The sequence below is a fragment of the Eulemur rufifrons genome, chromosome 2, assembly GCF_041146395.1.
Source record: "Eulemur rufifrons isolate Redbay chromosome 2, OSU_ERuf_1, whole genome shotgun sequence".
In the NCBI taxonomy this organism is placed as follows: Eukaryota; Metazoa; Chordata; class Mammalia; order Primates; family Lemuridae; genus Eulemur; species Eulemur rufifrons.
The window spans coordinates 22,503,735-22,530,999 of record NC_090984.1 but is presented as its reverse complement, the minus strand read 5'-3'; the positions used below and the strand labels follow the sequence as shown (position 1 = coordinate 22,530,999).

Here is a 27,265-nt window from a genome sequence, read left to right as displayed (position 1 = left end):
TGGTTCCAGCAAAGGTGGGTGGAGGATTGAGGAGAGATGGGGCCAGCAGGGCCTCGAATGCCAGAGCAGGACTGACTGGTCTGCAAGTGCAGGGATGTTGAAGGGCCATATGCAGCAGAGAGACAAGAAAGAACAGCCTTTCTTGTGACAGGGACAGGGTGGCAGGGCATGGACAGGGGATAAACTTCAGTGGCCTCTTAGATTTATAAGGCAGGAAGGAGACATAAAGAGGTCTTCAGTTCCCTGCTGGCTTCCCCAGGACAGCTGGGCTTTCGCAGTCTTTTCCCTCTTCCTCCTCCCCGGAGAGGATGCACAGGACGTCCCCAGCCTGGCCCTCAAGAGGCCAATGTTGATATCGTGTCGATAACCCTGTAGCAGATCGTTCTGCCACCGGGGCCCAGGGGCCGAGCCTAACGGTCCTGTCTGCTGTGCTGCTTGTCCATCGGGGGAACAAGGCATGAGCCTGTGCCGGGCTGGCCCCTCGCCGCCAGCTCATTTACATGGGATTTACATGGGCTCATTTCATGCCTCAATGCACACGGCTTCCCTCCCAGCCCAGCCTCTCCCGCTGCCTCCATAGAGACAAAAGAGTGGGTTCTGTCACTCAAAGCCCATCAGAGTACCAACAGCATCCCTAAAGGGAAGAGGGAGGTCCAGAGAGGGCAGGGACCCCACTGGAGGTCACCCAGCAGTTCAGGAGGGACCAGGGCTTGAGTCCACACTGTTCCCATCAGCCGCTCAGCTCACCTGAGGCTGGAACTCACTCCCGTGCTTTGCTTTGCCACCAGGCAGGGGCTTCCTGAGGGAGCCCGTGAAGCTCCCATGCGGATGCTGACATTGGATGGGAGCAGGAATACAGACAGACTGGGACAGGCGAGATGTGCAAGAGACGGCTCCACAGAAGCCCGGGCCCAGCCCTTCCTTTGACACAGGAGAGACGTGAGGCTCTGTCCTGGACCACAAGGGGTGACAGCAGCCCCAGGTCTCTGCCTCCAGCCCAGGGCTCTTCTGGGTCCCTGAAACTCCCAAAGACCCCCAGCCCTGAGTAACTGCTGCCACCTTGGTCACCCTAGGAAGGCTGGGTGTGGGAGAGGAAAGAGCTCAGGAGAATCCTCAGTGCCGGGTGGCCCCTGAGAGCCCAGAGCAGACTGAAGGCAGAGGGGACACTCCATGTGGGGAGATTCCGGTCCTGCGGGGCCTGCCAGAGCCCCAGAAGCTGGGCTCAGACTCAGGGGAACTGTCCCAAGTCTGCCATGAGTCACTGCTCAGGATAAGGTCCCCTCCACCAGGGGCAGGGGACAAAGAGAAGGGAACAAAGGGGAGAGGAGAATACAGGAGGGGAAGCCTCTGGGGGACATCCAGGCTCCTCTCTGCAACATCCCGTTGCCCCCGAACCCTCGTCCTGAACTCCATCCCTCCAGCATCCTCCCAACTCCCCTCCCCACCTTCTGTCCCAGCCTCAGGGCCCTTCTTGCACAGACTTTGGTGTTCTAAATCCCGTTTGCTGTACCTTGGAGGGGGCTCTGGGTTTCTAAGACACAAATCCCGCCTCATCCCTGCCCCCAGGCCCCTCCCCACTCCCCGCCTCATCCCCTCGCCTCCACACGCCCCCCTCACCCTGACCACCTACCCTACCTGTTGGCCTGGCCCGGAGCAAATCCCCTTCCCTCTTCCCCGGCAGCACTAGCCTCCCGCCCAGGGGAGCACACACAGCTACCACCAGAGTGTCCCAAGGGCCTCATTGGATCACTTTCCCTCCCAGAACTTGAAGGCAGAGAGGCCTGGGCCAGGGCCCCCCGGGAAGGTGGGAGGTGGAGACTGGCAATGGGGAAAGGGGTGCAGGAGCTGTAAGGGCTCCAGGGTCAAGGCTTGGGCAGGCAGCATGCCGCCCAGGAGTTGGGGGCTCAGACCCCCATTCCTGCCTCTCGCTAGCCAGAGCCTGCTGGGCTGGTCCCTGGGCTCTAACAAGGCAATGTGAGAATGGAGGCGCTGGGTGAGACATAGGAGCTCCACCCTCCCGCCCTGACCAGGACTGCGGCGCAGGCAAGGAGCAGGCACAGGTAAATAAATAGCTTGTTTATTAGTAATATGTTACGTTATTAAAGTGCATTGAGAAGAGATGCAGGGGCCAAAGCTGGAAGGCCGCCGGCTCCAGGCCCTGCCCCGGGCAGCCAGACACAGCCAGAGAAGGGCTCAGCTCTCTGCTGAAATCCATGGACTGGGCTGGGCAGGGCCACCCACCTGGAGAGCTTGGCCCAGGCCATCCCCACGGGAATTTTCACAGTTTAGCCTAAGTTATAACATGTCCTGAGCGGAAGGTGGGAGGCTAGGAGCATGGAAGCACAGCCCCTGGGGAAGGGGGCTGAGGGGAAGGGAGGAGGCCCCCCCTGCCCCCCGACCCCCAATGCCAAGGGCAGAGTCCTGGAACCTCCCCCTGAGGACCCGGCTCCTCCTTCTAAATGAACACCGTGAACCTAGGGCTCAGTTTTCTCCTTCACTCTCTCGTCTCCCCACCCCCTCCCATGACCACCCCCCACCCCGGGGGCTTGGACCACATCCTCTTCAGACTGGGCTCCCGGGGCAGAGCCAGCTCATGCCACTCTCCAAGAACCCATGCCCGTCGCTAGACTCTTAGCCCATCCCCAGGAGCCTCAGACTGGGATCACCCCCCTCCCCACCCATCCCTTCCCAGCCCCTCCCTCTCCCACCCCACCCCAGCATGTAGTTTTGGTATTTTCATACAGATGCAGTCGGAAGTAGCTATACATGAAATAAGCCTAACATAAAAATAGAGCTTTTTCCGTCCTTCCGTCCGGAAAGCAAACATCCTTCAATAAACATGCAAGGCGGCTGTCCAGTGGGACCCGGGACGGTGAGGGAGCTGCAGAGGGCAGGGCCGGGCAGAGGGTGGCCGTGGGTCTGCAGGAGCACCGACCACCCCAGCCATGGGGCAGGGAGGGGGGTGGGAAGGAGGCCATTTGGGTACAGAGAGTCCAAAAGGACTCAGGCCTCAGCCCCAAGGTCCAGAGATGGGGGTCCCAGCACCCCCTTTCCAAACCCCTCTTCCCGGCCCATGGGCTCTTGGGCCAGGAGCATCACTGTCGAGTTTGAGGAGTTTCTGAAAATATTCTCCAGAAGATAAAGTCTTGGGTCTTCGATGCCCCAGCTTCACAGTCGGTGCCCTCATTCTCAGCCCCCCACCGCCCCCCACCGCCTGGGCCCAGCAGCCGCCTGCGGCTGGACGTCTCCAGGCCTGGCGTCCCCCATCGGGTTGTTCAGTCCCCTGGAAGCAGCGCAGGCAAGGAGCTCCCGGGCCAGCCGGCTCTGAGTGTGAGACTTCCTAGCGCCCCTGGGCTGCAGAGGCCTGTAGCAAGCCCAGCCCCGGGAGGCCCTAGTGGACCAGCAGGCCAAGAGTGAGTGTGGGCAGGACCCCCAGCCAGAGGGAGGCAGCCAGGGCGTGGGCTCGGCCCAACAGGTGCTCGGCCATCATGCCGTCCTCAGGCAGCAGCTGCCAGTGCTGAGCCTCGCGGAAGTAGGAGCCCTCCCGGGCCACGCAGAAGTAGTGGCCGTACTGCTGGGCCGTGAGGTTCTCAATGAACAGGATGCAGTTGGGGCTCTGGTGGCCCGGCTCGCAGCTCTGCTCCACGTTCTCCTTGTGGTGCCATGAGTAGGTGGCATGGCGGGACTCCATGGGGCAGCTCAGGTAGTAGCGAGAGTTCGGGGCCAGGGAAACCTTTTGCAGTGGCGCCTTGTCTGGGGAGGCAGGGGGAGGTAGCGTGAGGAGGGGGCGGGGAGGCTGTGCCCACCCACAGACCCGGCTCGCAGGGGCAAGGTTTCTGAATGATCACAGGGAGCCCAGCCCGCAGTTTTCTCCTGTTCCCCACCTCCCTCATCCCACCCCGCTCATACCAGCCCCGCGCCAGGGGCTCCCTCGACAGGACTGTGCCCTGCCCTATCTGCCTGGGGCCCGCTGGACAAGGCCATGTCTCTGTCAGACCAGGACAACGGGGCATGGCTCTACCTCCCTCCTAGGACCACGGCCTCCAGCAGGGCCAGATCAGGTACCTGGTTTTGGGTTGGGGCATTCCTCGTGTGGCGCGTCTGGATTAATGGATTGCAGCACTGACCTGGGGTTGCAAGGAGGAGAGAGGCTCAGCAGACAGGAGGCCGCAGCCCCGGCCCTTTCCCATCCTCACCCCAGCGCAGCATCAGCAGACAGAGCCAGCCAGAGTGGCCCAGCACCGCCGCCTCCTCCAGCCCGTCAGCACCACCCCCATTCCCACGTCCACCTTCCCCCAGGGACAAGGGATCCCGGCCAGCGTACCGTTGGGAGCTATAGATGGAGACACAGCGGCCCTGGTCCCAGCCGCAGTAGGGGTCTCGGGACATGAGGCAGCCATGGCAGCCCCCGCTGTAGACCTCACACAGGTCCAGGGGCACCTGGCTCACCTCCCACTGGGAATTCACGTACAACTTCCGCTGGAAGGAGAGTAGAACTCAGGTCAGACCAGGACCCTGGCCTACACTGAGTCCTAAGCCCCCAGGCCCAGGGGCCCAGAAGCTCTTATAAGGACATGCATATTGCATGCAAAGGAGCCCTATCCTCAGCTGGCTGTCACTAGGTAGCCCTGTAGGACAGAGTGGGGGGAGGCTCACCCGGTCAGCATCCAGCGACATGGCCTGGATGGCAGCCGCGCGGCGGAAGGGTTGGATCTCCATGATGTTGAGGACGAGGCCGCGTTCCCGCTCCCCTGGCTCCACCACCTTGTGGATGGTGCCCCTGTCTGTGGGTGGTGGGCAGAGGGTCAGCACGTGGGAGCCCCACGCCAGAGCCAGACAGCCTCTCTCTGGGCTGGGGAAGGGCGGGAAGTCATGGCTCAGGCGAAGGTCACAGGACTGGGGTGGGTGGGGCACAGGAGAGTGTGACTGGGAAGGAATGTGGGGGCCCAAGGGGTAGTCCAGAGAGGCCATTCCAGGAGGCCCAGGGCTCCCCCCGAGAGGGGCCCAGTGCCCAAGGCTGCACAGGAAGCATGAAGAACAGCACCCGGAGGCCCACACCCCCAAGTACTGCGTGAGCGCTCTCCACGCACTACCTCGGCTAACCCTCCCGCGAGGTGGGTGTGCTCTTCCTCACTTGGCAAGTAAGGAGTGGGGCTCAGAAAGGCTCAGCAGTTTGCTCCAGGCCACACGGCCGGCCACCAGCAGAGGCCAGGTCGGAACCCAGATCTGTCAGAGCCCTGCCCCTCTGCTTCTTCTATGACTCCCTGCCTCCTGGACTCTTGGGGATATATTTTCTTTGAATACATATTTTTATTTCGGAATAATTTTAGATTTCCAGAAAAGTTGCAAAGATAGTACAGAGAGTTCCTATCTGCCCTTTCCCAGTTTCCCCCAACGTTACCGTCTTACATAACCACGGTACATTTGTCACAACCAAGCAGTTGACATTGGTGCATTACTACTAACTAAACTGCAGATTCATCTGGATTTCCCCGGTTTTTCCACTAATGTCCTTCTTCTGTTCCAGGATCCAATCCAGGACTCCGCATTGCATGTGGTCTTATGGGATATCTTAATTTTTATAAATCTTAGATCTGAAAAGGACCTTGGACCCCACATCAGAGTTCCCAGGTCACATAACCAGGCGGCCTGCCTCCCAGACCACTGCTGTCTCTGCTCCCACTTGGGGACTAATGGGCATCCTGACCCCTGGTCCTCCCAATCCCACCTCACCTGCTGTCCCAGTTTCTAGACTAGCCCGCCTCCCTCTCTCCCTCCCTCACAATCTCCCAGGGCATCACTTGCCCCAAAAAAGCAGTCAGATGATACCTGCCTAGGACGTCTCCTCTATGTGCCTGTGATCCCTGTCTGCAGGCTCTGAGATGTGGCCAGAGGCTCCCTGAGCCTGACAAGCCCCCCCGCCCCCACCCCCAGTCACTGCCTTGCACCTCATTCCAAAGCAGCCCCGGAAACTGCCTCCTCTCGGCAAAATCCTCAGGAGCTGAGCCAATAACTTCTCCCAGTTGTGAGAGCCTCCTCTTCTCTGCAGAGGACTCACAAAGTTCTATTTTTTGTCTGGCCCCAATATTTCTGAATGCCACAGGCTCCAAAATGGTGTCTCTCCATTGCCCCACAGAGAGAACCAACACACCTTCCCTAACCACTCAAGTGTGCTCCCACCCATGTCTGCAGGAAGGGAGTCCATGGCCCACACCCAGCCTTCTTCGTCCTGGCTCCTGCTCCCAGTCCCGTGCTACATGACCTCTCCTCCCCTGCTCCCCAGTGCCCTGCCATGCCCCTGGCTGACCACAACAGCTAGGCCGGCCACTGCCGGAGCCGGGACAGGGGCCCACAGGTGTAGCCAGCATGAATGGGGGAGGGGGTAGAGCGGTGCGGACTCAGGACCCAGAACCCAGGCCCTGCACCCTGGGAAATTCCGCTCCCCAGGCTTCTAGGAGGCAAACAATAGTGCTGGGGTTCCAGTTTCCGATAAGGCCACCAAAGCCAAGATAGCCCCAAGGTGAAGTAGCAGCAGGAAGTCACATGGGGAAATGTGAGCAATTGAGGGTGGGAGCCTAGGGCCTGAACTGTGAGGCCCCAGCGGAGCTAGGGGCCCTTTCTGGCCACAGCCAGGACTGGGAAGCTGTCACAAACTCAACTCAGGGCCGGCCCCTCCATGTTCAGGGGCTTTTGGAACGCAGGAGCACCCCTGCATCCCCCCGCCTCCTCCACTGAGGCCATTCCAGGGAAGGGAGAGGCTGCCCCTCTGCAAACTCTACAGGGCTCTGCCATCTGGAATTCCTGCCTCTCATTGAATCCTTTTTGTCCTATGGTCAACAGAAAAGAACCCAAACTCTGTAAAATAATTTAAGAGGTTTATCCTGAGCCGAATTTGTGTAACCATGGCCCGGAGAGCCACGCCCGAGAAGCCTTGAGCAAGTGGTCTCATCGTGGCTGGGTTGTGGTTTGGTTTTATACATTTTAGGGAGACAGGAATTGCAAATAAAGTCATAAATCGATACATGAAAGGCGTACATTGGTTTGGCCTGAAAAAGCAGGACATCTTGAAGTAGGGGCTTACAGGCTGTAGGTGGGTTTAAAGGTTCTTTGACTTGTAATTGGTTAAAGAAATGAAGTTTGTCTAAAGGCTCGGAATGTTTTAAGTTAAGATAAAGTCTGTCGATCAGAGACAAGCCACTGGACGTACAACGAGACTCAAGTGATCTGTTAAGTAAATTTATGACCTGCAGGTGTGGTTTAACCTTTGTCTTACATGGCCTCAGGCCTGCCAATAACTCCAGAGTAACTCCAGAAGGGATGGGGTGGCACTAGGCGTGTCTGACCTCCCTTCTCCTCACGGCTGCAACTCAGCTCTAAGGTGTACACTGCCCACTCCTCAATGTCTCCTCTCACCTGCACAGCCCCCAGACAAGCAGAGGGTCTGATTTCTTCCCTCTGCCTGGCAGAGGCTCCCAGGACGCCCTGTGACCAGGTCCCTACTCCTGACCTTGTGCATCTCTTCCCTGAGTCAGACATCGAGATCAAATCTGCACCCAGCTTTGCTCAGACTTGCCACCTTTCTGCCTCCGACTCCCAGTGCGTGGTCTTCTCCCACCCTGGGATGCCTTTCCCTTTTCCCTCCGCCCCCCGCCCCCCAGGAAGCCCTCCCTGCCTGACTTCCACAGCCACACACGCTAACCCGACAGCTCTAGTCACTCAGTTCTTCCTTCCATGTGTAAAGATGCAACCAGATGTTAACTACGTTATTCTTTGCACCTTTCATGTCCATTTTTACAAAGCAAACCAGGGCTCCCAGGCAGCTCCTCACCTGTGGTTAGGTAAAGCACGTGAAAGGTCTCCCCGTGGCTGGCTTGCATGCGGTGGACGACGACTTTCTGGTAGTGGTACTTAGAGTGGAACAATGGCGTCTTCAGAGGCCCCATGGGCTCCACCCTCTGTGCCACCTCAGGGTGACTGTCGGCCACCTGGAAGGTCTCCGTGGGTATCGGCTGCTGGTTTGGGAGGCACTGGCGAGGAGAGTAGGCCTGGGTCAGCAGGGCAGCCGGGAGGTGGGGTTGGGGCCTGGGCCGCGGCTGGCGTCACTGCTTACCTTGCCCGGCCGAGGGTTGGGAAGGCTGGAGTGGTAGCCCTTGAGTGAGGAGGTGCGGAAGACCTTGTCAATGTCACCAAGGGAATACACGCAGACGGCCGAGTAGTTCCTACAGGGACACAGAGACCACCTCAACGGGGCGCGGGGGCCAGGATCCACCCACCTCCACTCCCCCAGGCGAGCAGACAGGGCACAGCCACACCCCTCCAATCAAGCTCCCCAGCCTGCGAGCTCGAGCTCGGCGAGGGCAGGGCCACCCTTGAGCCAAGCCCGCTGGCTGGAACAGAGTTATCAAACACCACTGAAAGGAGAGACGGAGGGAGGAAGTTCAGCCTCATGTCTTTCTGCTGCAATCTAAAACCACAGCCTTGTGCTCTGTTACAGAATCACTGAGTTCAGAGGCCATCTGCTCTACCCACCCCCAAGGCAGGAGGAATCCCAACACGGCCTGGGAGGTTCTCCGACCCCTGCGGGCACAGGCTACACTGCAGAATGCTGGTGCCCCAGCGGGACAGGCTCCCACCCACATGGGAGCCACGGAGCAGGGTCTTGGCTCCCCACATCCTGTCCCCCACTTCTTCCCATACACATAACACTTTTGCCTGCCTTGTTTTCAATCAATGAAAGCGATTAAGAAGTGCAAATTATCAGACTCGGGCAGTGCCTGAGCAGGTGTGATAGCACCCAGCACGCAGCACCCCGACAGAGGCCGCAGCAGCCTTTTCCCAGGGCCCAGCGTCCGCTCGGAGCACAGGTGGGTGGCAGGACACAGAGGCACAAGTGCAGCCATGAGTGTGCGTTCAGTGCATGCACTCCCATGGTTCAGACTCACAGCACGACAGCACACACTGCGCACTGACTGTCCCCCAAGCAGACCCCTGTCCCTTGAGCCTGTAGTCCCAGCTCATGCCACATCGGCTGTCCCCTCAGCAGGGCCCAAGTCCTCTGATTCCTACTGGACACTGAACCCATGCCAGTCCCAGCTCCAGGATGAGGGCCACTCACCAGGGGTTGGAGAAAACGCCATAGACCCTGGTGTCCCTCCACTGGCCGTTGGGGTCGGGGAGCAGGAAGACGTCCTGCAGCCTGTTGAAGTTCTTGTTGGTGGTGGCGTCACTGCACACCAGCATGGCTTTCAGGAAGGTGTTCCACTTGGAGACTGACAGCGAACTCTCGCCACCCTGGTCCCCCTGGAAGGACAGATTGGAGACGAGGCCCCTCAGCACCTGCCTGGGCTGCCAGGAACGCCAGCACCCGGGCTACAGAGGAGGAAGGCAGGCTGTGAGGGGGGCCGGGACCTGCAGGAGGACGAGGCAGAGGTGGCCCAGGACTCAGGCCAGGTTTCCAGGTGAGGCTTCAGCCAGCAGGTCTGGCGGACCCAGGGCACAGCGCCAACTGTGGGGAGCGGCAGGTAAGGGTACTGGGTCCCCACAGAGCAAGTGGGCTCAGACATACATGTGCCCACTCACACCCACACACGGCACAGCACACTCACACAAGTGAAAGTCACACTCACGCATTCACACGCATGCACACACTCACACTTGCACACTGACACACGTGCACAGGAGCTCAGCCATTTTACCCACTCACACACACGTGATGCTCTGCGCAGTTACTCTCACAGCCCCAGACACAGAGCCACTCACACTCTGCACACGCTCCTTCACACATGTGTGCACAGGCCCTCACACCCTCACTCGCGCCTGTTCACACGCTCAGCCACCGCCCCACGCCCCCCTCACCCTGCACAGCTGGGCCACGCGGGACACGTTCAGAGGAGCCTCGGGATTCTTGTCAGGATTGTCCTCTCGGAAGAAGTAGTAGATCTTGTCGTCGTAGTCCTGGTCTTGGTGCACGATGGTGGCCTTGATGAACTGCGGGTCTGCGGGGACACAGGTGAGGGGGTGTAAGACTGGGGAGCCTGCCGGGGGACCACCCAGCCCTGCACACCCTCCCGCACTCGGGGTCTGCACAAAGCCAGGGCAAATTGCAGCTGGAATAAAACTCAGACCACCAGGTCCAACCTCTCAAGGGGCTCTCGACTCTGCACCTACACCCCACACCTGTTTTGCCTCCTCCTACAAAGATGTCATCGGCCCAGGAGCAATGACTTCATGTCTGGGGACTGGGGGAAGGTCCCTGGGGGCCCCAATGTCACTTTTGGCCAATTGGCAGAGCCCTAATGAGGAGGGAGAGTGGGCTGCCCCAGCATGAGCTCAGCAGAGGATAAACTTTGGCTCTTGGGGACCCCACACTGGGTCCAGAGAGCTTCCTATGTTTTTGTTCCCCGAAGCATGCTGGGCCCACCTGCCTCCACACCTTTGTCTCTGCTGTTCCCCTGCCCCCAGCCATCCCTGACTCCTCAGCTCTGGCCACTCAGCCCTGTACCCAGCTCCTGCTTTCCTGCATGACCCCAGTGGTCCTCAGAGAGCCCTCCCAGGAAACATCAGGACCCCATCTGCCGCCCTAGGAGTTCACACCCCCTCTCCACCCTCAGCCCAGCCGGAGCCTGACTCACTCTGCATGACGGTATCACTGGTGTACAGCTCGCTCTCGCCCCGGATACGGCGGAACCGAGGGATCTTCCCATTGTACTCCTGCTTCCGGATGGTGGAGTACACCTCCTCCCCTGGGGAGGGTGGGAGGGGGCGTGGGTAAGGGCAGATAGCTCCTGGAAGTCCCTCCCCCAGGCCGGCCCCAGCTGACCACCCCCTACCCCAGCCCAGCAGCGTCCCTCTGGGGGCCCCCCCACTCCAGCGCTGCCCTACCTACCTTCAAACAGAACCAGGGAGTTCTCATCCGGGCTGAATGGGGCATAGCCTCTCATCTCGCCAAGAGGCACCACAGTGCCATTCACCTGCCAGAGACCCAAGCAGCCAGATGGCTACGCGATCCCACAGCCACGACCTCCCATGGGGGCCGGTTTCCCAGCCAGGGGCCCCATCTTTGCAGGGATTCTGCCCAGGGTAAGGCCAACCTCAGAGTCTCCCCACCTCCCCTTCCCACCGTGAGGGGCAGAAGCCCACCCAGAGGTGAGCTGAGCAGGCTCGTGCACACGGGGACGGGCCTTCTCACCAGGTTCCAGCAGCTGGGGCGGCGGGCATTGGTGCCACAGACCAGCAGCCCCTCACCCCGCCTCTCCAGGAGCGTGATGTAGTTCTCACAGTCCTGCCCAGGGAAAAGGAGAGGAGAAAGGAGAGAAGCTGGTTGGTGGGAGGCCCCGGCAGGCCCAGCACGAGGACCCTCAGTCTTGGGGAAGAAGGCATTGGAAGAGCTAACCACAGGTGGCAGCCTCCAAGGACAGCCCACAGGAGGTGCAGGTTACTCCATCCCCCAAGCACAGAGGGCTCCGGAGAAGGACTATGTGTCCCCATCAGCCTGGGCCTCCTATGACTGGTCCAAACCTCCCCCATCAGCCTGGGACTCCCAGGACAGAGCCATGCTTCCTTCCGCAGACTCCCAGGATCTCCTCTTCCTTTTCCAAGGGGCTCAACCCCTCCACACTCCACCCCCAACTCACCCGCTTGTCCAGGCAGGGCCCCTTGGTGGAGCCGATGTTCACCTGCAGGAAGGGGAGAAGCATTAGTCCACTCTGCCAGGGCCACGATGCCCCCTAGGTGTTTTCCATGCAGCCTCAGGACAAGCCCTGGATGAAACAACCACTATTGTCATTTGACAGATGAGCAGCCTGAGGCTCTGAGAGGATGAGTGACCTGCCCAAGGTCACACAGCTGCTGGCTCAGTCTCACACCCAGAGCCGAAGCCCAGAGACCTCAGACAGTGAGCCATGGTGCTGCCCGCACCAGCGCTGCCCACCTGGACAGGCCTGTTAGCCCCCATCTTTTCTCCACACCGCCCCAGCTCCCCGCTCCAATCTGGACTACCTTTAAGGCGCCTCCCCCAGAAGCCATTTATAGGATATGGAGGTGGGGGCCAGTTTAGGAAGAGATGCCAGCTCCCCTGGATTCCCTGAGGCCCCTCACCAGGGCCAGAGGAGAGAGAGGGGGAGATGGGAGGTCAGGGGGGGAGGGGGAGGGGCTGGGCTGGTCCCTGGGCCCAGCAGAGGGGGCCCAGGCTCACCGTTCGCACTGACGCGTTCTTGCCCTCGGAGAAGTCGAAGAGGTAGACCTTGCCGCGTCCACCCACCCAAACAGAGGAGCTGCCCGGCTCATGGAAAAGCACCGTGTGCGGCTCAGCCTGGCCGAAGTCCACCCGGTCCTGCCCTACACGGCCTGGGGAGAAGGCAATTGGTAAAGATATTGAAGCGGGGCCCGGACAGAGAAGATTCTGGATCCCCCACCCAACCCCCAAGCACACCAGAACCCGAGTGGCAACTAATGCTCGGTGCTCAGGGCACTGGCAGGGCCTCAGAAACAAGGTCTGAGCTGAGGTGGCACCAGGACTTGGCCACGAGCAAGAGAAGTAAGGGATACCCTCGCAGGGTCCAGCAACCAAGCTGTCCCCACCCAGAGCCACGGCCCTCCCCCGGGATGGCAGCCTCTCTCCCCCTCAGAATGTGTGACCTCAGTGTGGGGCAGGGTTCAGGGACCTCTGGAGAGAACAGACTCCTCCTCGCACACACAACACTCTCGAGGGGCTGGGCCGCCTGGCTCTGCTCCGTGAGGTCTGCTCCCCCAGGGCAAAGCCAGCAGCCACCTGCACCTGGGCCCTTCAGCAGAAGTAGGGCCCCTAAGCACCCCACTTGGAGCCCAGGTCCCCAGGAATCATTTTGTTCGAACCTCACCCCTCCTTCAGGAAGCCCTGTCCAACCCCTCCTGGCCCACCCCCAGTCCCTTAGTGAGCACTAGATCCGAGCTGGAAAAGAATCTTAATGTCCACTCCCTCCCATTTCACAGGTGGGAAAACAGAGGTCAAGGGCGGGGCAGCCCACAGGCACACAGAAGCAGGTCGGTAACAGGCCCTGAACCAGAGCCCATGCTCCTGCCCGCCAAGCTGCAGTCTGCAGTACGGCCTGTTCCGGTGTGGTTTCGCCCACCAAGACACCAGCTCTTCTGAGGGAAAAACATCAGCTCTCCCGCCCCAGTAACTGGGACAGGGGGACCTTCACAAAGCGCAGCCTGGGCCTTTCCGCAGGACTGACCGGGACAATTTTGCCCAAAAAAGAAACTGTCTACAGCCACTGCCTCCGGGGAGATGTCTCATCTCCGGTGACATTGCTAAGTTTGTCCTGGTTGCAGGACTAAATTACAGGGATGGGCTGGCCTGTGGCTATGCCCCCAGCAATCAGCCACGGCGGCCAGCATCTTCCCACGTCTGACCACCCGGGGCCTCACCCAGGAACTGGGTCTGACCACTGTTTTTTCAGCTGCAGCAAACTCTGGGGCAGCCAGAGTGGGTGTCACTCGGGGGTAGTGACACCCAAGCTCCAGCCCCAACAGAAAAGAACTGCCATTTCCTCAAGTCTGCCCCCAATCCTTCTTGCTGCCATTTGAGCCATCCCTACTGATACTGCGTTTAACAAGGGCAAGGAGCGGCTGGACCACACACTGCAACCACACCTTCCTTTGCTTTCCTCAAACACCTCCCTGCACGGCCAGTGCAGAAGTGGTCTCGTTCTTCACCTCTGCTATGGCCTGGCTCACTGTACAGAGGAGGAAACTGAGGCCCCCCTGGGGGCCATGCATAGCCCAAGGTCACACTAGCAGGTAGGACAGATCAGCTCGTCCAGACTGAGTACGGGTTCTCAGGAACGTTTGGGGAGATGCTAGCATGGTTGCCACAGACAGAAGTGCTGAGCTCACTGCCCTCGTGTGGCCTGCCTCTTCTTGGGCATTCCACAAACAGCCCACGGAACAGGGACGTCAGCCCCAGGTGTACAGGGTAGGGGCCGAGAGCCCAGCTCTGTGCGGGTGGTTCAGGGGCAGGGAGGGGTGCTGGCCAAGGCCTGGGCAGGGCTGGCAGGTCTCGGGCACTGCCCTGCTCCCCCTCCCTTCCAGCTGGGTCAGCGCCCTACAGACGCAAGGTCTTCCTGACTCAGCTCCCGCGGCTCCCCTTTCACCCGCAGCCTGAGCGGCAGCCCAGGATCCAGACAGTCTACAGCCCCAGCCCCCAGCCCACGGCCAGCCGGGCAGCCAGGACAAGGTGCACGTCTGCGTCTGGAGATGCTGGGCTGGGGCCTGAGAGCCACAGCCCCCCGGGGAACAAGGAACGCCCCAGCGCTCGGGCCGTGCCGACCACCTGCACCAGTCACCTCAGTCCCAGGCCTCAGAGGAGGCCGGCAAGGGCTTCGCAAGGAGGCTGGGGGGCGGGCGGGGGGGGTGGGGGGGGTGGGGGTGCAGGACTGTCAAAGGGAGGGGGAGAGCAGTCCTGCTCAGGGAGTCAAGCCTGAGGGGAGAGGCCTGGCCACACCCTGGGAATGCGAACTGAGGGGTGAGACGGCCACAGCTCTCAAGCAAAATTGCCTCAGTACAGACCTTGGCGCTGCTCACAAAGTGTTTGCTGAAGACACGAAGGAAGGGTGAGAGCCGGCGGGGATCAGGGAAGCTGCTGCAACGCTAGGACCAGGACAACCCCACATGGGTCTGCAAGCCTAAGCCCAGTTCTCCCCAAATCCTAGCCGCCGCGGCCAGAGTGGGAGGGAGCAAGCACTGCTCAGCCCATTTTGCAGAACAGACAGGAGCCCAGAAGCATTGCCTCCCCTGACCCCCAGGTCCCTGGCCCTCCCAGCTGTGCGCCTGGTGATGCGTATGGGGCAGGGGAATGACACGAGCTCTGCCCCAGCACAAGGCCTTGGCCCATTCTCCACCCAGCCCCGGCCTGGGCTCCTGCACTGCCCGCGGCCCTCAAAGGGCCTGATTGTGCCCGGGAAGTGTCGAGCAGCAGCAGCTCGATGAATACATGAAAGGAAGCTTTGTTCAGGTTGGCAGGAGCGGGGGTTGGGGGCTCTGGGGCAGGAGGCCTGCCTGGAAGTGAAGGCAGCACCAAGGCATCGCGGCCAGGGTCTGTGCCCCGCCGGATCAGCACGGAGGGAGCTGGGCCTGGGAGGGGCGGCCTCCAAGGCTCTGCCAGCCAGGGGCCGAGTGAGGCCAGGGCTGCCCCTAAAAAGGCCCAGGCCACGGGAGTGTCACATCCCTAAACACTTTCTTTTTGCTGCTTTATGAATCCAAAGGGATGAGGAAGGTAGATAAGAGCTGGATGGGCAGGAACAGGTGGGGAGAGAATTCCTGGCAGGGGAAACACAGAGCAATGGTGGGAAGCCAGTGTGTAGTAGGTACAGGGGACAGAGGTATCATGCTGCAGACCAGCCAGTCCTGATGACAGAATCAGGAAGGTGGCAGGGGAGGGGAGGCGTGGCCAGCCCAAGGATACTCTGCCCCACTGGCCATCGGTCTCCCTGCTGCCTGCTCTCTACGAGCAGGGCTGGGAGTGGGAAATGCCTCCCCTCCCCTGGCGAGCCCCCACCTCCCGGCTCCCCCTGCTTGCCGTCCTGCTTGTCTAAAAGGAGCACCGTCTGGCACCATGACTCCCCCCTCACTCCCCAGCCTGACGCATTAGTGGCTGACTAAGTGGTAGCTAAAAGCTCCCAGAATAACCAGGGGTTCAGGCAGGGAGGGGCTAGGGGCACATGGGGAGGGCATGGCCCAGAGGCGGGCTGGGCACAAGACAACCCACCTCCACCCTCATGTGATTCCAAGCCAATGCTCGCCCTTGCTGCACCAAGAAAGCACATTCAGGCTGCCCCACGCCCAGCCTGACTCTGCGGCCCTCCTGAGTCCCACCTCCTCACGGTGACAGGGCCAGCAAGGCCCAGCCCCAGCCAGATGTGAGGGCCGCGAGGAGGGCTGGGCTGTGGGAGACAGTCCCCCAGACACAGCCCCCTGGCCAGGTGCTCGCAGAGCTCTGAGCCTGCTGGAAAGAATCAGGTCTGACTCCTCTTGGGGCCCCCAGCCCATCGCTGTCCCAGCAGCTGAGGACGGCAAGTCTGAACTTCTGCGGAGTGGGCTTTCCTAAAGCAGGCCTGCCTGGCGGAGCACCACTCCTGGTCCTCATCCCTCTGGGTGCTGTCACCATCTGTCACCCGCTGTCCCCACAGCCTTGTTGCTTGTGAAAGAGGGCGGCCCGAGGGGAGGGTGGAGTGGGGGTTGTTTTTGTCCACAAAAGAGCTGGGCCCCATGGTCCAGCCTGACCCACTGACCCAGCAGGCCTTGAATGCTGACCTCAAGGAGCCCTTGGCAGGAATGTGGGCAGAGAGGTGGACTCTGAAAATGGCAGGAATGTGGGCACCCCCACAGGGCATGCCCAAGTCAGGCAGCCAGGGAGGCCCTGGGCCAAGAGGCAGGAGCCAGGCTAACCTCAGGTTAGCGACCCAGCCACATCTGGCAGGAGCCACCTCCCATAGTTGTGCCCCACCCTGCATTGCCAGGCCCACCTTATATCCTCTCCCAGGCACACACTGGCACAGAGAGGAGAAGGCAGGCCCCGTGGGGCTCAGGAATTAGCCTGCAGCCTCTCCACCCTTTGGAATCCCACACCCCACAGGTCAAGGTGGAAGGGCAGGGATCTGAACAGTCCTTGAGCTAAAGGGGCACAGAGATCAGAGAGGCTGTGCCCCTGGCCCAAGGGCACACAGCAAGGGAGGCTCAGGGTTTCCGGTACCCATCACGGAACTCCATCTCTCCAGGACCACATCCTGGATTTCCTGGAGAGCCTCTGATTTGCAAAAAGCTGCCTATTCAGTCTCTCTCTACTTCTATGAGTCATTCTTGCTCTCTACCCTTCCGCCCTCGTTCACCAGGTGCCGAGTCACTAACCTGATAACTACAGGGAATCACCCACCCACCCACCTTCCAGGTGAGACCTTGATCTCCCGGAGCCTTTACCAATCAAAACCTTAAATCCAAAGGAGTGACTAATGGTGGAACTAGAGGTGCTGTGTCAGAGCGGTGCAGGGAAACCTCTCTGCTAGGGGCGGGAGCACAGGAACTAATGTTTCCTCGGTTCTGTCTCTCTTGGTGTGGCTAGGTAAGAGGGCATGAGAAGCCCAGTGCCAGAGCAGCACTGGCCAGGTGCTAGGGACAGGTCATGAGGCCGGGCACGGTGGCTCACGCCTACAATCCTAGCACTCTGGGAGGCCGAGGCGGGTGGATCGCTCGAGGTCAGGAGTTCGAGATCAGCCTGAGTAAGAGCGAGACCCCCCTTTCTACTAAAAACAGAAAGAAATGATCTGGACAGCTAAAAATATATATAGAAAAAAATTAGCCGGGCATGGTGGCACATGCCTGTAGTCCCAGCTACTCGGGAGGCTGAGGCAGAAGGATTGCTTGAACCCAGGAGTTTGAGGTTGCTGTGAGCTAGGCTGACACCATAGCACTCCAGCCTGGGCAATAGAGTGAGACTCTGTCTCAAAAAAAAAAAAAAAAAAAAAAGGACAGGTCATGGCAACACTCAGGCAGAGCTGGGTTCCAGAAAGCTGGCAAGGGCAGGGCCCGTGTGCTGGGGCAGGTGGCAGGGCCTTACGGAGGACTGAGAGGTCTATCTGTCTTTATCAGCCGTGGGAACAGCGAGCTATGTGCTGGGCCAAAGGGGAACATCCTGCCACCCACCAAGGTCAGCCGTGGGTGGGAGGGGGCGTATGTCACGTGTGGGCTCAGCCCTAGCTTCAAGGAGCCTCGTGCTCGCTTTGGCAGCCAGGTGGCTGGCTGGCTGAGACGGTGATCAGGGGCTGGGCCTTCCTGAGTCCATTTTCCCCCACTGTGGATTGGCAGGGGCGGGGAGAGGCAGAGTGTTGGGATTTGTTAAAGAATGGGTTTTATGACCTACCGTGGTTCTTGGAACAAGTCACAAAACAATCAGTTAAATTCGTGGGTCATTTTGGGAAAATGTGAGTCTATGAGCACTGGAGAAGTCAGAGACAGCAGAAGCCGACATTCTCATCTGCCTCCACTGACTAAGCCCACCAAATCCCCACCCACCCTGCAAAGAAGGCAGGACGAGGGTCTGCATTCTCATTTTACAGATAGGAAAACTAAGGCCACCAAGGGCTGGGTGCTCTCTGCACTGCACCGCTGTGTTCAAAGACCAGGAGGCTTGGCTAGTGGGGAGACTAGCTGGGCAAAGTCTTGGGGAGAAGGGGCAGTGTGGAAAGCAAGCTGTAGGGGGCTGAGCCGAGCAGGACTCAGGGGCTCAGGGTGGGAAGGCTGGCACTGAGACCCAGCCAGAGTGGGTAGGAGGCCCTGAGCCCAAGTCCGGGAAAAGCAGGAAGTCTGGGACCAACACTATATCCTGTCCACCTTCTGCCTGTTCTTCAGCCCAGGAGGTTCCAAAAGCTCTAGCTAGGGCTGAGGTCAGCCGGTGGCACCTTCAAAGCAGAGAATGGGCAGAGGTACAGGGCCTGCCCTTGGGCCCAGAGCCAGGGCAGGGGTGGGGAGAGGGCAGAGGATGGCTACACCACCCCAAGTGGAGGGAGGGGGCAGGTGGGAGACTGCTGAGAAACAGAAGGTTCCCCGGCCTTAGCCTTAGCCTGAACCAGCAGGGGAGACGGCACAAGGGCAGCCAGCCAGCATGGCCCATGGGGATAGCTGGCAGGGGCTGGGCAGCCAGGGCTGCGTTCCATCAGAAGCCAGAGATGCCCAAAGATGATGACGGTGATGACGCCCCTACCACCCAGCCTTGTCACAGCGTTCACGATGTGTCCAGCACTACTCTAAGTGATTTTTAGATATATTAACTCATTTACTCATCAGTGAACTCTATGAGGTAGGTTCTCTTACAGATGAGGACAGTGAGGCCCAGAGAATTTGAGTGACTTACCCAGGGTCACACAGCCAGTAAGTGGCGGAGCAGACGTAGACACTTAGGCCCGCTGATTCCAGAATCTGTGCTTATGACACAGTACTCCACAGACAGGCTCTTGGAGGCCTCCAGGCCAGCCCTTCCCAGACAGATGAGGGCCCAGGGCCCAGGGGGGTGGAGCCCAGGCAGGGGTTCTTGGCCGGTGAAGGCCTGACCTCTGCCGTGACACCCTGAAGACGCTGTGTGTGGGCGAGCGTGGTGTGCAGGCCCGGGTGAGCGCAGTGAAGTCCTGCACTGTTCTGTTGCCTCAGCATCCACTCTGAAGGGCAGCCGGACTCTCGGGGCGCAGCCACCCTCGACAGTTCCCCGTCCTCCCTCCTCCCCCCTCCTCACCGTGAGCATCCAGGTACCTGCCTTATGCAACCGCCTCCTGGTGACCACCCGCCATGGGACAGCTAGACACAGCCTTCTGGCTGATCCCGCTGACTCCACCCCTGCACGGACTGTGCGGATGTGCCACGGTGACCCCTCTCAGTCACTGCGTGACCCTGCTTGCTCTAAACCCACCAAGTAAAAGTCCCAGTGGAAAACTTGTTTGAATAACACGCTGGACCCAATAAAGATGTAGGCCCACGGCACATGCACTCGCGCTCTCTCTCTCTCTCTCCACGTGCTCCCTGACCTCCGTGTGTGCATGCGTGCGTGCGTGCACACGTGTGTGTGTGTGTGTGTGTGTGTGGCCCCTGATATGCCGTGTATTCCCCAGGACCTGTTATTAACAAAGTGTGTATTTCCATCTGTGTCTCTCCTGATCATTAAAGGGTGTTCTCCTATCTCAAAGCTCCTTAATCACAACAGTGGGGCAGGAATCTGGGGTGCAGCATGGGGTGTGCCCTGAGTGTACCAGCATGACTAATTGGGAAGATAAGTCTCCCGAGGTCTCTGCCCAGAATAGAAAACGCTATGTGGTCTGGGGCTGACCACAGCAAAGGGCAGAGTGCACTCACCAGCCCTTCTTTCTGGGCCCACCCAGCCAGCACTTGGCCAAAGCACTGGCCAAAACTCTCGCCTCCACCCCTGGCTCTTCAGCTCAAGAACCCACCATGGGCCGGGCTCAGTGGCTCACGCCTGTAATCCTAGCACTCTGGGAAGCTGAGGCTGGAGGATTGCTTGAGTTCAGGCGTTCAAGACCAGCCTGAGCAAGAGTGAGATCCTGTTTCTACCAAAAAGAAAGGAAAAAAAAAAAAAACCTCCCGCTTACAATGACCCCACTGCACTCTACCTAGGGCAACAGAGTGAGGCTCTGTCTCGACAAAAACTAACAAGGCAACTGAGCACCCCTCCTCACAACCCCGAACCCCTTCATAAGAAAAAAAAAAAAAAAAAAAAAAAAAACCACCACGGCTCCCAAGTGCCCATCCAAGCAGGGCAGGGCAGCCAAGGCCCACCTCACCTCTGCACATCTCTGCCCTGGTTCACTCCCCTCTCCACGCTTTGCTCCTGTCCTCCCTTCCCCTGGAATGCCCTTTCCTCTTCTCTCTGTGCACGTGGATCTTACCTGTCCTTGAAGGTCTAGCCTAAACCCCCTGGATCCAGGAAGTGCTCCAGATTGCTCCAGCCCTCACCGCCATCCCCCCCACCCCGATCTTGTGCCATACACCACCTGGCACAGACCATCTTCTCTCAAATCACACTGTCAGGTGGGATTTCACCTGGACTGTGGGGCTCTCAAGGTGAGGGCCAGGCCTCCTCTCACTCCACTGTCATCCACTGCCAGGGCTGAGAAGAGGGGACAGCTCAGACAGTAGCGGGGGTCAGCATTGGGACAGGCCAAGCCCCCATGCCAAAGGGGTAGACATCTCAGAACATGTTCCTGGGCCGTCGATGGTGTACAGAGCTCGTTATGTGACCTTCCTTCCTTGACAGGCTGGGCCAGAGCCCTGGGCCCAGAAGACAACATGAATGGCTCTCTGTGCTGTCTCTGCCCCACCCCATGCCCCTGCTCCTAGCTCTAGCCTGGCTCCTCCCCTCCCCCAGGAAGCCTTCCTCGATTGTACCACCCCACGTGGACCTTTCCTGCTCTCACCTGTCACAGTCCTAGGCTACATCTACAGGTCATTGCTGACCTCCAGGGGTCCTCCCAATGACACAGGCAGGAGATCTGCCTCTTCAGGCACCTGGGGGATGCCCAAGAGCAAACCCAGGCCTTGTCCTCCTGCCTCTCCCCAAAGGCGCTGAACACAGACCTAGGCTGCCTGCCCTCCACGATGAGGGGTCACCCCAGGGGTGCTGGCACAGGGCCCGAGCTTCTGCTTGGAAGCAGGGGGTGCAGAAGGCACAGCAGGTTCAGCCTAATCCCAGGCTGCCGTGACGGCTAAACCCAGATTAGCCTCAGCCATGACACAGATCAACCTGCCCACGAGACCCAAGGCCCAGCCGACCTGAGGGAAGACCAGAAGAGCTGTATGGTCCGAATCTAAAGACAGGAAGGTCATGGCTGCTGCGGCTCCTAGGACTAGACGGCACTGGCGCAGGAAGGGTCTGGGCCTGGCTGAGCTGGCAGAGGATGACACGGGCTCAAGGAGCCTCACGCCTGGGACAGAGCATGAAGGCAGACAGACAGCTGGAGAGAGGCTGAGAGCCGGGAGCTCGGGGGCAGAAGATGGCCCTGGTCCCAGCTCTGCCCGTCTCACCCGGTGACCTTGGGCCTCAGTTTCCTCATCTGTGCCATGTGTGGCTGGCCCAGCTGATCTCTGACATCTCTTTTCTGACGTCCTAATCTCTGTGTGTCAGGCTGTGTGGGTTGGGGTCATCCAAGAAGGTTCCTCAGAGGAATTGAGAAAGAACCAGTATGACTCTGCCAGGCAGAAAGCAGGAGGCGGGCGAATGGGGTGTACAGAGGAACAGTGCGCAGCGCCGTGGCACCGAGGCAGGAAGCGGGAAGCTGGGGAGTGGGGAGGGAAGAACCATGGCTGTTCAGGTGGCAGTGGGGCCAGGCCACCATGCAGGCGCTGGGGAAAGGAGTGGCCCGGCCGCTGTGTGTTCCCGGTGGATGCTCAGCACAGGGACGGGGAGGAATGCAGGGCCTTCAAGGAGGCCAGGGCTCAGTCCCGGAGAGTCAGCAGGGCCAGCGTCAAGGCTGGGTGGAGAAAAGGGCTTGGAGAACCACCTCATACCACAGGGAGCAGGGAGGGGACAGGCCCTCAGGAGGAGGCAGGGCCCAACAAGGGCCATGGTCCTCCCTCCTCCAGCTTTCTCTCTAGCCTGCCTGGCTCCCTGAGGACAGGTCAGCTAGCCACACACCTGGCAGCCGGCCCTCCTTGCAAGGCCAGGGAACCCTGGCTCTTCTGAAGGCAGGGCAGGCAAAGGGCATCCTTCCTCTGCCCACCCTGGGAGAGGAAAGGCTTGGGGTAAGCGAGGCCAGCCCAAAAAAGGAAAGCAAAAAAAGCGGAAACTCTTCAGCCCCCGAGCTGCTAGCCGAAGCAGGGGAAGTGTGGTGTGGTCAGTCTCTTGTGACGCAGCCAGCTGTCCTGCAGTGGGTGAAATGAGGTACGTGGGGCTGGGGGAAAAGGATAGGTCATCAGCTGGCTGCCAGACCTGCCCCTGGCCCTCCTTTCAAAAAAGGGGGCCCAGCTTTCCTGCTCCCCTCAAGTCCCCAGACCCCACCCTCAGCCAGATAGTGATCTACCCCCCATCGCCCACTAAGGAGGCCAGGGTTCCTGGAAGGGGAAGCTGGTCAGAAGAAGGGTGTCTGCCCCCTCCCCCGGCAGGGCCTGCTGGTGCTGGGGGAGCTCCTCCCTGCAGGGAGAGTCTCAGCAGAGGAAGAGCGGGAGGAGACAGAGCTGGGGGACAGGCCTCCTCACCTGGAGCATCCCCCATGGTCAAGAGTCCCTGGGAAAGCCCTGGTCCCCCTGGACCCAGACCCAGCTTCCCATGAGGGAGTCAGGCATTGCCAGCACCGGGGAGGCTTTCCCTGCCTGCCACAGTCCTTCTCCAGAGGATACAGCCTTCCTCCCCACTGCCGCGCTGGCCACAGAATGACAGGTGGCCCAGCTCAGACATCCCCTCCTGCAAAAAACTGTCCTGGAGCCTCCAATGCCCAGGCCTAGGCTAACTCAACACCTCCCTCTTAAGGGCCCTCATGTGGCTTGTCTCCTCTCTGTGGTCCTAGCTGCAAATTTTTGAGTCTGAAATCCTATCAGGTAGAGTGGTTCCTCCTGTCCCTTTCCTCTCCAAGCTGACTCTTACTCCTCTTGCCATCTCGGCTTGCCACCTCCTCCAGGAAGCCCTTCCAGATTAAGAGGACTGCATTAGGCAGCTCCTTAGCCCCCACAGCTGTCCTCTGTTATAGGCTCTGGCCCATTCCGTTACACCTGGAGGTTGATCTGCCTATCTCCCCACCTACACTGAGAAGTCTACAAGGGCATGGTCTCATTTTGCCTCTCATCGATGGATCCCCGAGCCCAGCCCCAAGACCAGCACAAGGCTGGCCCCAGCAAATGTCTGCTGAATGAGTGTCCACCCCTGAGGCCAGAAGCCAACAAGGCACTTCCTCTAATTGATTCTCAGCCTTCGGCCCAAGAGAAAAAGACAGACAAGAACATGAAACTCAAGGATTTCCCCTAACCTCCCAGGTTTTAATTTCTCCTTCATGTTTCTTGAAATCTAAGATTTGAATAGGCCACCGCAGCCTCTGCCAAGCCCTTACCATCCCCAAGAGGCAGGAATCCCAAGACATTAGGGTTCAGAAAAGAATGAGCCCCTCCCTCCACCCTCTTTGGGCATCTGGGGAAAATGAGGCTCAGAAAAAGGCAAGGATTTTAGAACAGATCAGGCCTTATAAAAAATAAAGAAATAAAAAGAAAAAGGCAAGGATTTGCCCAGAGTCACACCGCAAATCAGGCCATAGCTGGGGCCTGAACCAGGCTCCCAAGAGACCACTTCTTTCCCCTACACATGGTCATCCTCGGACCTGCGCCAGTGTCCCTTCCAGCCCCACCTGCTCCCACAATCTCCACCATCCAGGGCAGAGGGGTCACAGAGCTTGGTAGGAAGTGCCTGGTGACCTCACCGAGCATCTCTCCCAGCTCAGGAAACTCCCCTTCTCCGGGGAACTGCCCCCCCATGCCGCTCTGCAGGTGGAGTTCACCTTGAAGGTGACGAACACATATAAGTCCCCAAGGGGACAAGGATTTCCACTGGAAATGTGGATGCTTGGGGAGCCCCAGCTGTGATCTCATCCCCTGGAGGAGGTGACAACAACCCCCTGCCCTTGGGGAATGGCCCTATAATGGCTCCCCAGCAGCCACCCAGTCAAAAATAACATCCTGTTGTTTAATTGGACAAGAGAGAGGGAGGGCAGAACCAGCTGGGCAGGTAAAGATAGGAAACTTGGGCTCTGTTTCCCCTCTGTGGACAGACTAGCTCACCTCTGACCTTAGGGGTCAGGACCTTTCTGGGCTTCTCCAGCTCCTCTAAGCATTGATGGAAGCGGGGAGGTGTGCACAGCCTACACGGGCACACCAACTTCCTGCCAACCCCCTGCCCTGCCCTGTAATCCACTCCCCTCCAGCCCCTGCTTGCAGAGAGGAACCACACATTTACATCTTTGACTGGTCCATGTGCCAGTGACAGCCCTTGGGGGATACGACCCCCCAGAACCCTTCCTGCTCTGGTGAGCTCTGAGAGTCAAAGACAAGTGTGGAGCTCAAGGACACCCAGCAGGTCCGTGCCGGCACTGCCCCCTCCCTGGCCCAAGCTGCTCTGCCAGACTTCATCAGGCTGCAGAGGCAGCAACCTTCCAGTTCAGTGCAGGCTGGGACCCTCTCAGAGTTTCTGGCTCAAATCTTTCCTTAGGGCTTGGAGATCCAAGCAGCAGAAAATAAAGAATTTTCCATACCTATTCCAGTTCCCACACTTGCCCTGGCTCAAAACTAAAACTCCAATAGAGCCTTATAGAGAACTGGCTCCAGAAACCATCATCATTGCTGATCTTGTCATTCCTAGAGGGCACCATACCCCCACCCACCCACTGGTGGACTGGGCTCTAGGCTTACAGCAAGCATAGGAGGGGTCCCCCCCCCACCCCGCCACTCTTGGGTTTGCCTTACCCAAGCCCATTCCTGTCCGACTGCCATGTGTCACCCCACAGGAGACAGGAGGCAGCTGTCAGCCAGGCACACCATCACCAGCTGGTGGCCCTGGGGGGCGAGGGGGAGAAGGTGAGTGGCAGGCCCTGTCTGGCCAGTAGGGCACCTGGCACTGGGTGAAGGAGACCACAGACTGTCCTTGGACAAGATTGCTGAGTGGCTGGCAGACCCCAGCCAGCGGGGGTCAATAGTGCATTACTAAGCAGAGGGCATGGCCAGTGTGGCTACAGCAGTGAACTGTGGGCAGGGAAGGGGGGGCATGGAGCTAGGCTGGAGCTTAGAAGTGGGTGAGAGGACTGAAAGCAGCTTTAGATAGCCTCAGGGTGGGGACTAAGTGCCTGGGATGGGATGCATGCATTAAGTGCTAAGAGGTGGGTATACATTAAGGGGGGAGGGAGGGTCATGGGAAGACTTTGGAGGAAAAGCAAACAGAGCCAAATGCAAAGGGTTTGATGCAGGGAAAGATTCCAGAACACTCAGAAAGGCCATTCGTCCCCTCCGGAGTGCCCACGCGCTGTGATGCTCAAGACAGCCAGGAGAACTGAAGGAAGGCAAAGCTGCTGGGAGGGCAGAGGAAGCCTGCGCTGGAGCTAGGATGACAGAGGGGTGTGCAGGTGTCCCCCAGGAGAAGGTGGTCAGAGCTCTGGCAGCACTGTTCCACTCCCACTGGGAACACATCAGGCTGGGTAGCAGAGCTGGCCCCCAGCACACCTCAATCATGGTCACAGAACCACCTAAATCCTTCTCCCCTCCCTAACCCAGGACCAGAACTAGTCATGCGCCAAATCAGAGCACCTGCCTGCACCGTGAGCTCGCAGGCTGCCCAGTGACCTTGGGCGAGTCACACTCCCTCAGCTGCTGCCGCAGTTTGGGCCACTCGTTTTGTGTGTGGGTTTTTTTTTTTTTTTTCCCCTCTGCTAAGAATACCTGCCCCAGATAATGCTCAGACTCCTGCAATCCCTGCAAACTGTCAAAGGCATCAAAAGGCTCCAGGTGGGGCCAAACCGGACCAGTCCCCCCAGCCCCCACTGTGAGTCCCCCACAACCACCACAGGGGGGCCGCAGAGACGCCAAATTTGGGGACAGAGCCGAGTTGGTCTGGGGGTGGGGAGACATTTGTGTGCAATGCAGGGGAGGGTAGCTCAATCTCTTGCGGCAGAAAGCCTCAAACCCCCGCCTAGCAGGCTTTCTGTCCCATAGTACAGGGGTCTCAACTGAGGTGCCCCGGGAGGAGACTGCTCCCCCAGGTTCTCACAGCCACCATGGCCTAAAAGCTGCACCCCTAGCCCAGATCAGCCGCCTGGGGGTCCCAACAGCCGCGCCCCACCCAACGGGCACTGCCCCCCACGCTGGCGACGATTTCTGGTGACAACTGCCACGTGCGGGCAAGGGGGGAGCGGCCGGTCCCGATATTGCAGAGGCAGAGCCCGGGTGCTCCAAGCCCCTGCACCGCACCGCGTCCCGCCTCGCCGCAGGGTGCCCACCCCCTTGCCTGGCCCGCGCTCCGGGCCGGGGCGGGGGCGGGGGCAGGCGGCGGGGTCTTTGTTCCCGCAGCCGAAGCGCGGCAGCGGCTGCAAGGGGTCCGCGCCCCCCTCGCCCGCCCAGCCTGCGCCCCGCGCGCCAACAGACCCCGCAGCTCAGGTGGAGGCGGCTGGAATGGGGGGCCCGGGCGGGGAAAGGGTCCTGCGCAGAGGCCCCCGCGCCGGAGGACCGAGAGCGGCTCGGGGCCGAGACAGGGGCCCGCCTCCTCCCCCCGCGCCCGGGCGCTGCGGCTCCAGGCTGCCCGCGGACTTGGAGCGACTTAGCCGGGGCTCCGGCCCCCGGCGCGCGCTCGCCGCAGCGTTCCAGCCGGCTCCGGCTTGCCCGCGCGCACACTCGCACACACTCACCCAGACCCACACTCTCCTAGCGGGGACAGCGCGGGGACATCCCAGGACCCGCAGAGCAGCGCGCACTCACTCCCTCCGGGTGCCGCACATTCCGCGCCCGCCCAGCGCAGCGTCCGATCCCGCGCCGGGCCGGCCGTGCGGCGCCGCCTACCTTTCCAGACGGCGGAGATGCGGGGTCCGCTCCTCGAGTGGCCTTGGGCCGAGGCGGCGGCCGCCCAGAGCAGCAGCAGCAGCCGCAGCGGGAGCCCCGACCAAGCCGGCGGCCCAGGAACGCGGGCGCGCGGTGCGCTGGGGGCGGCACGTCCAGGCGGAGGAGGCGTCATCCCGTGGCCCCGGAGCGACAGCGGCAAGCAGCCGAGACT

General features: G+C 60.0%; 1 protein-coding gene across 3 annotated transcripts; it reads right to left on the bottom strand.

The window, feature by feature from the left end:
* Window positions 1–2,061: 2,061 nt before the first annotated feature.
* Window positions 2,062–27,265, bottom strand: SEMA7A (semaphorin 7A (JohnMiltonHagen blood group)). Of its 3 annotated transcripts, none has more exons than XM_069457500.1 (14): window positions 27,055–27,265; window positions 12,194–12,345; window positions 11,634–11,675; window positions 11,189–11,281; window positions 10,886–10,970; window positions 10,632–10,742; window positions 9,856–9,995; window positions 9,116–9,300; window positions 8,111–8,219; window positions 7,829–8,027; window positions 4,657–4,784; window positions 4,325–4,479; window positions 4,066–4,127; window positions 2,062–3,753 (listed from the first exon to the last, which is right to left on the bottom strand). In XM_069457500.1, exons 1-14 carry the CDS (start codon window positions 27,224–27,226, stop codon window positions 3,392–3,394), a joined length of 1,995 nt encoding a protein of 664 aa, XP_069313601.1. In that variant the 5' UTR covers window positions 27,227–27,265; the 3' UTR covers window positions 2,062–3,391. The 3 variants fall into 3 exon arrangements, with proteins under 3 accessions (XP_069313601.1, XP_069313618.1, XP_069313609.1); XM_069457517.1 differs by lacking the exon at window positions 27,055–27,265 and adding an exon at window positions 26,904–27,017; XM_069457508.1 differs by lacking the exon at window positions 11,634–11,675.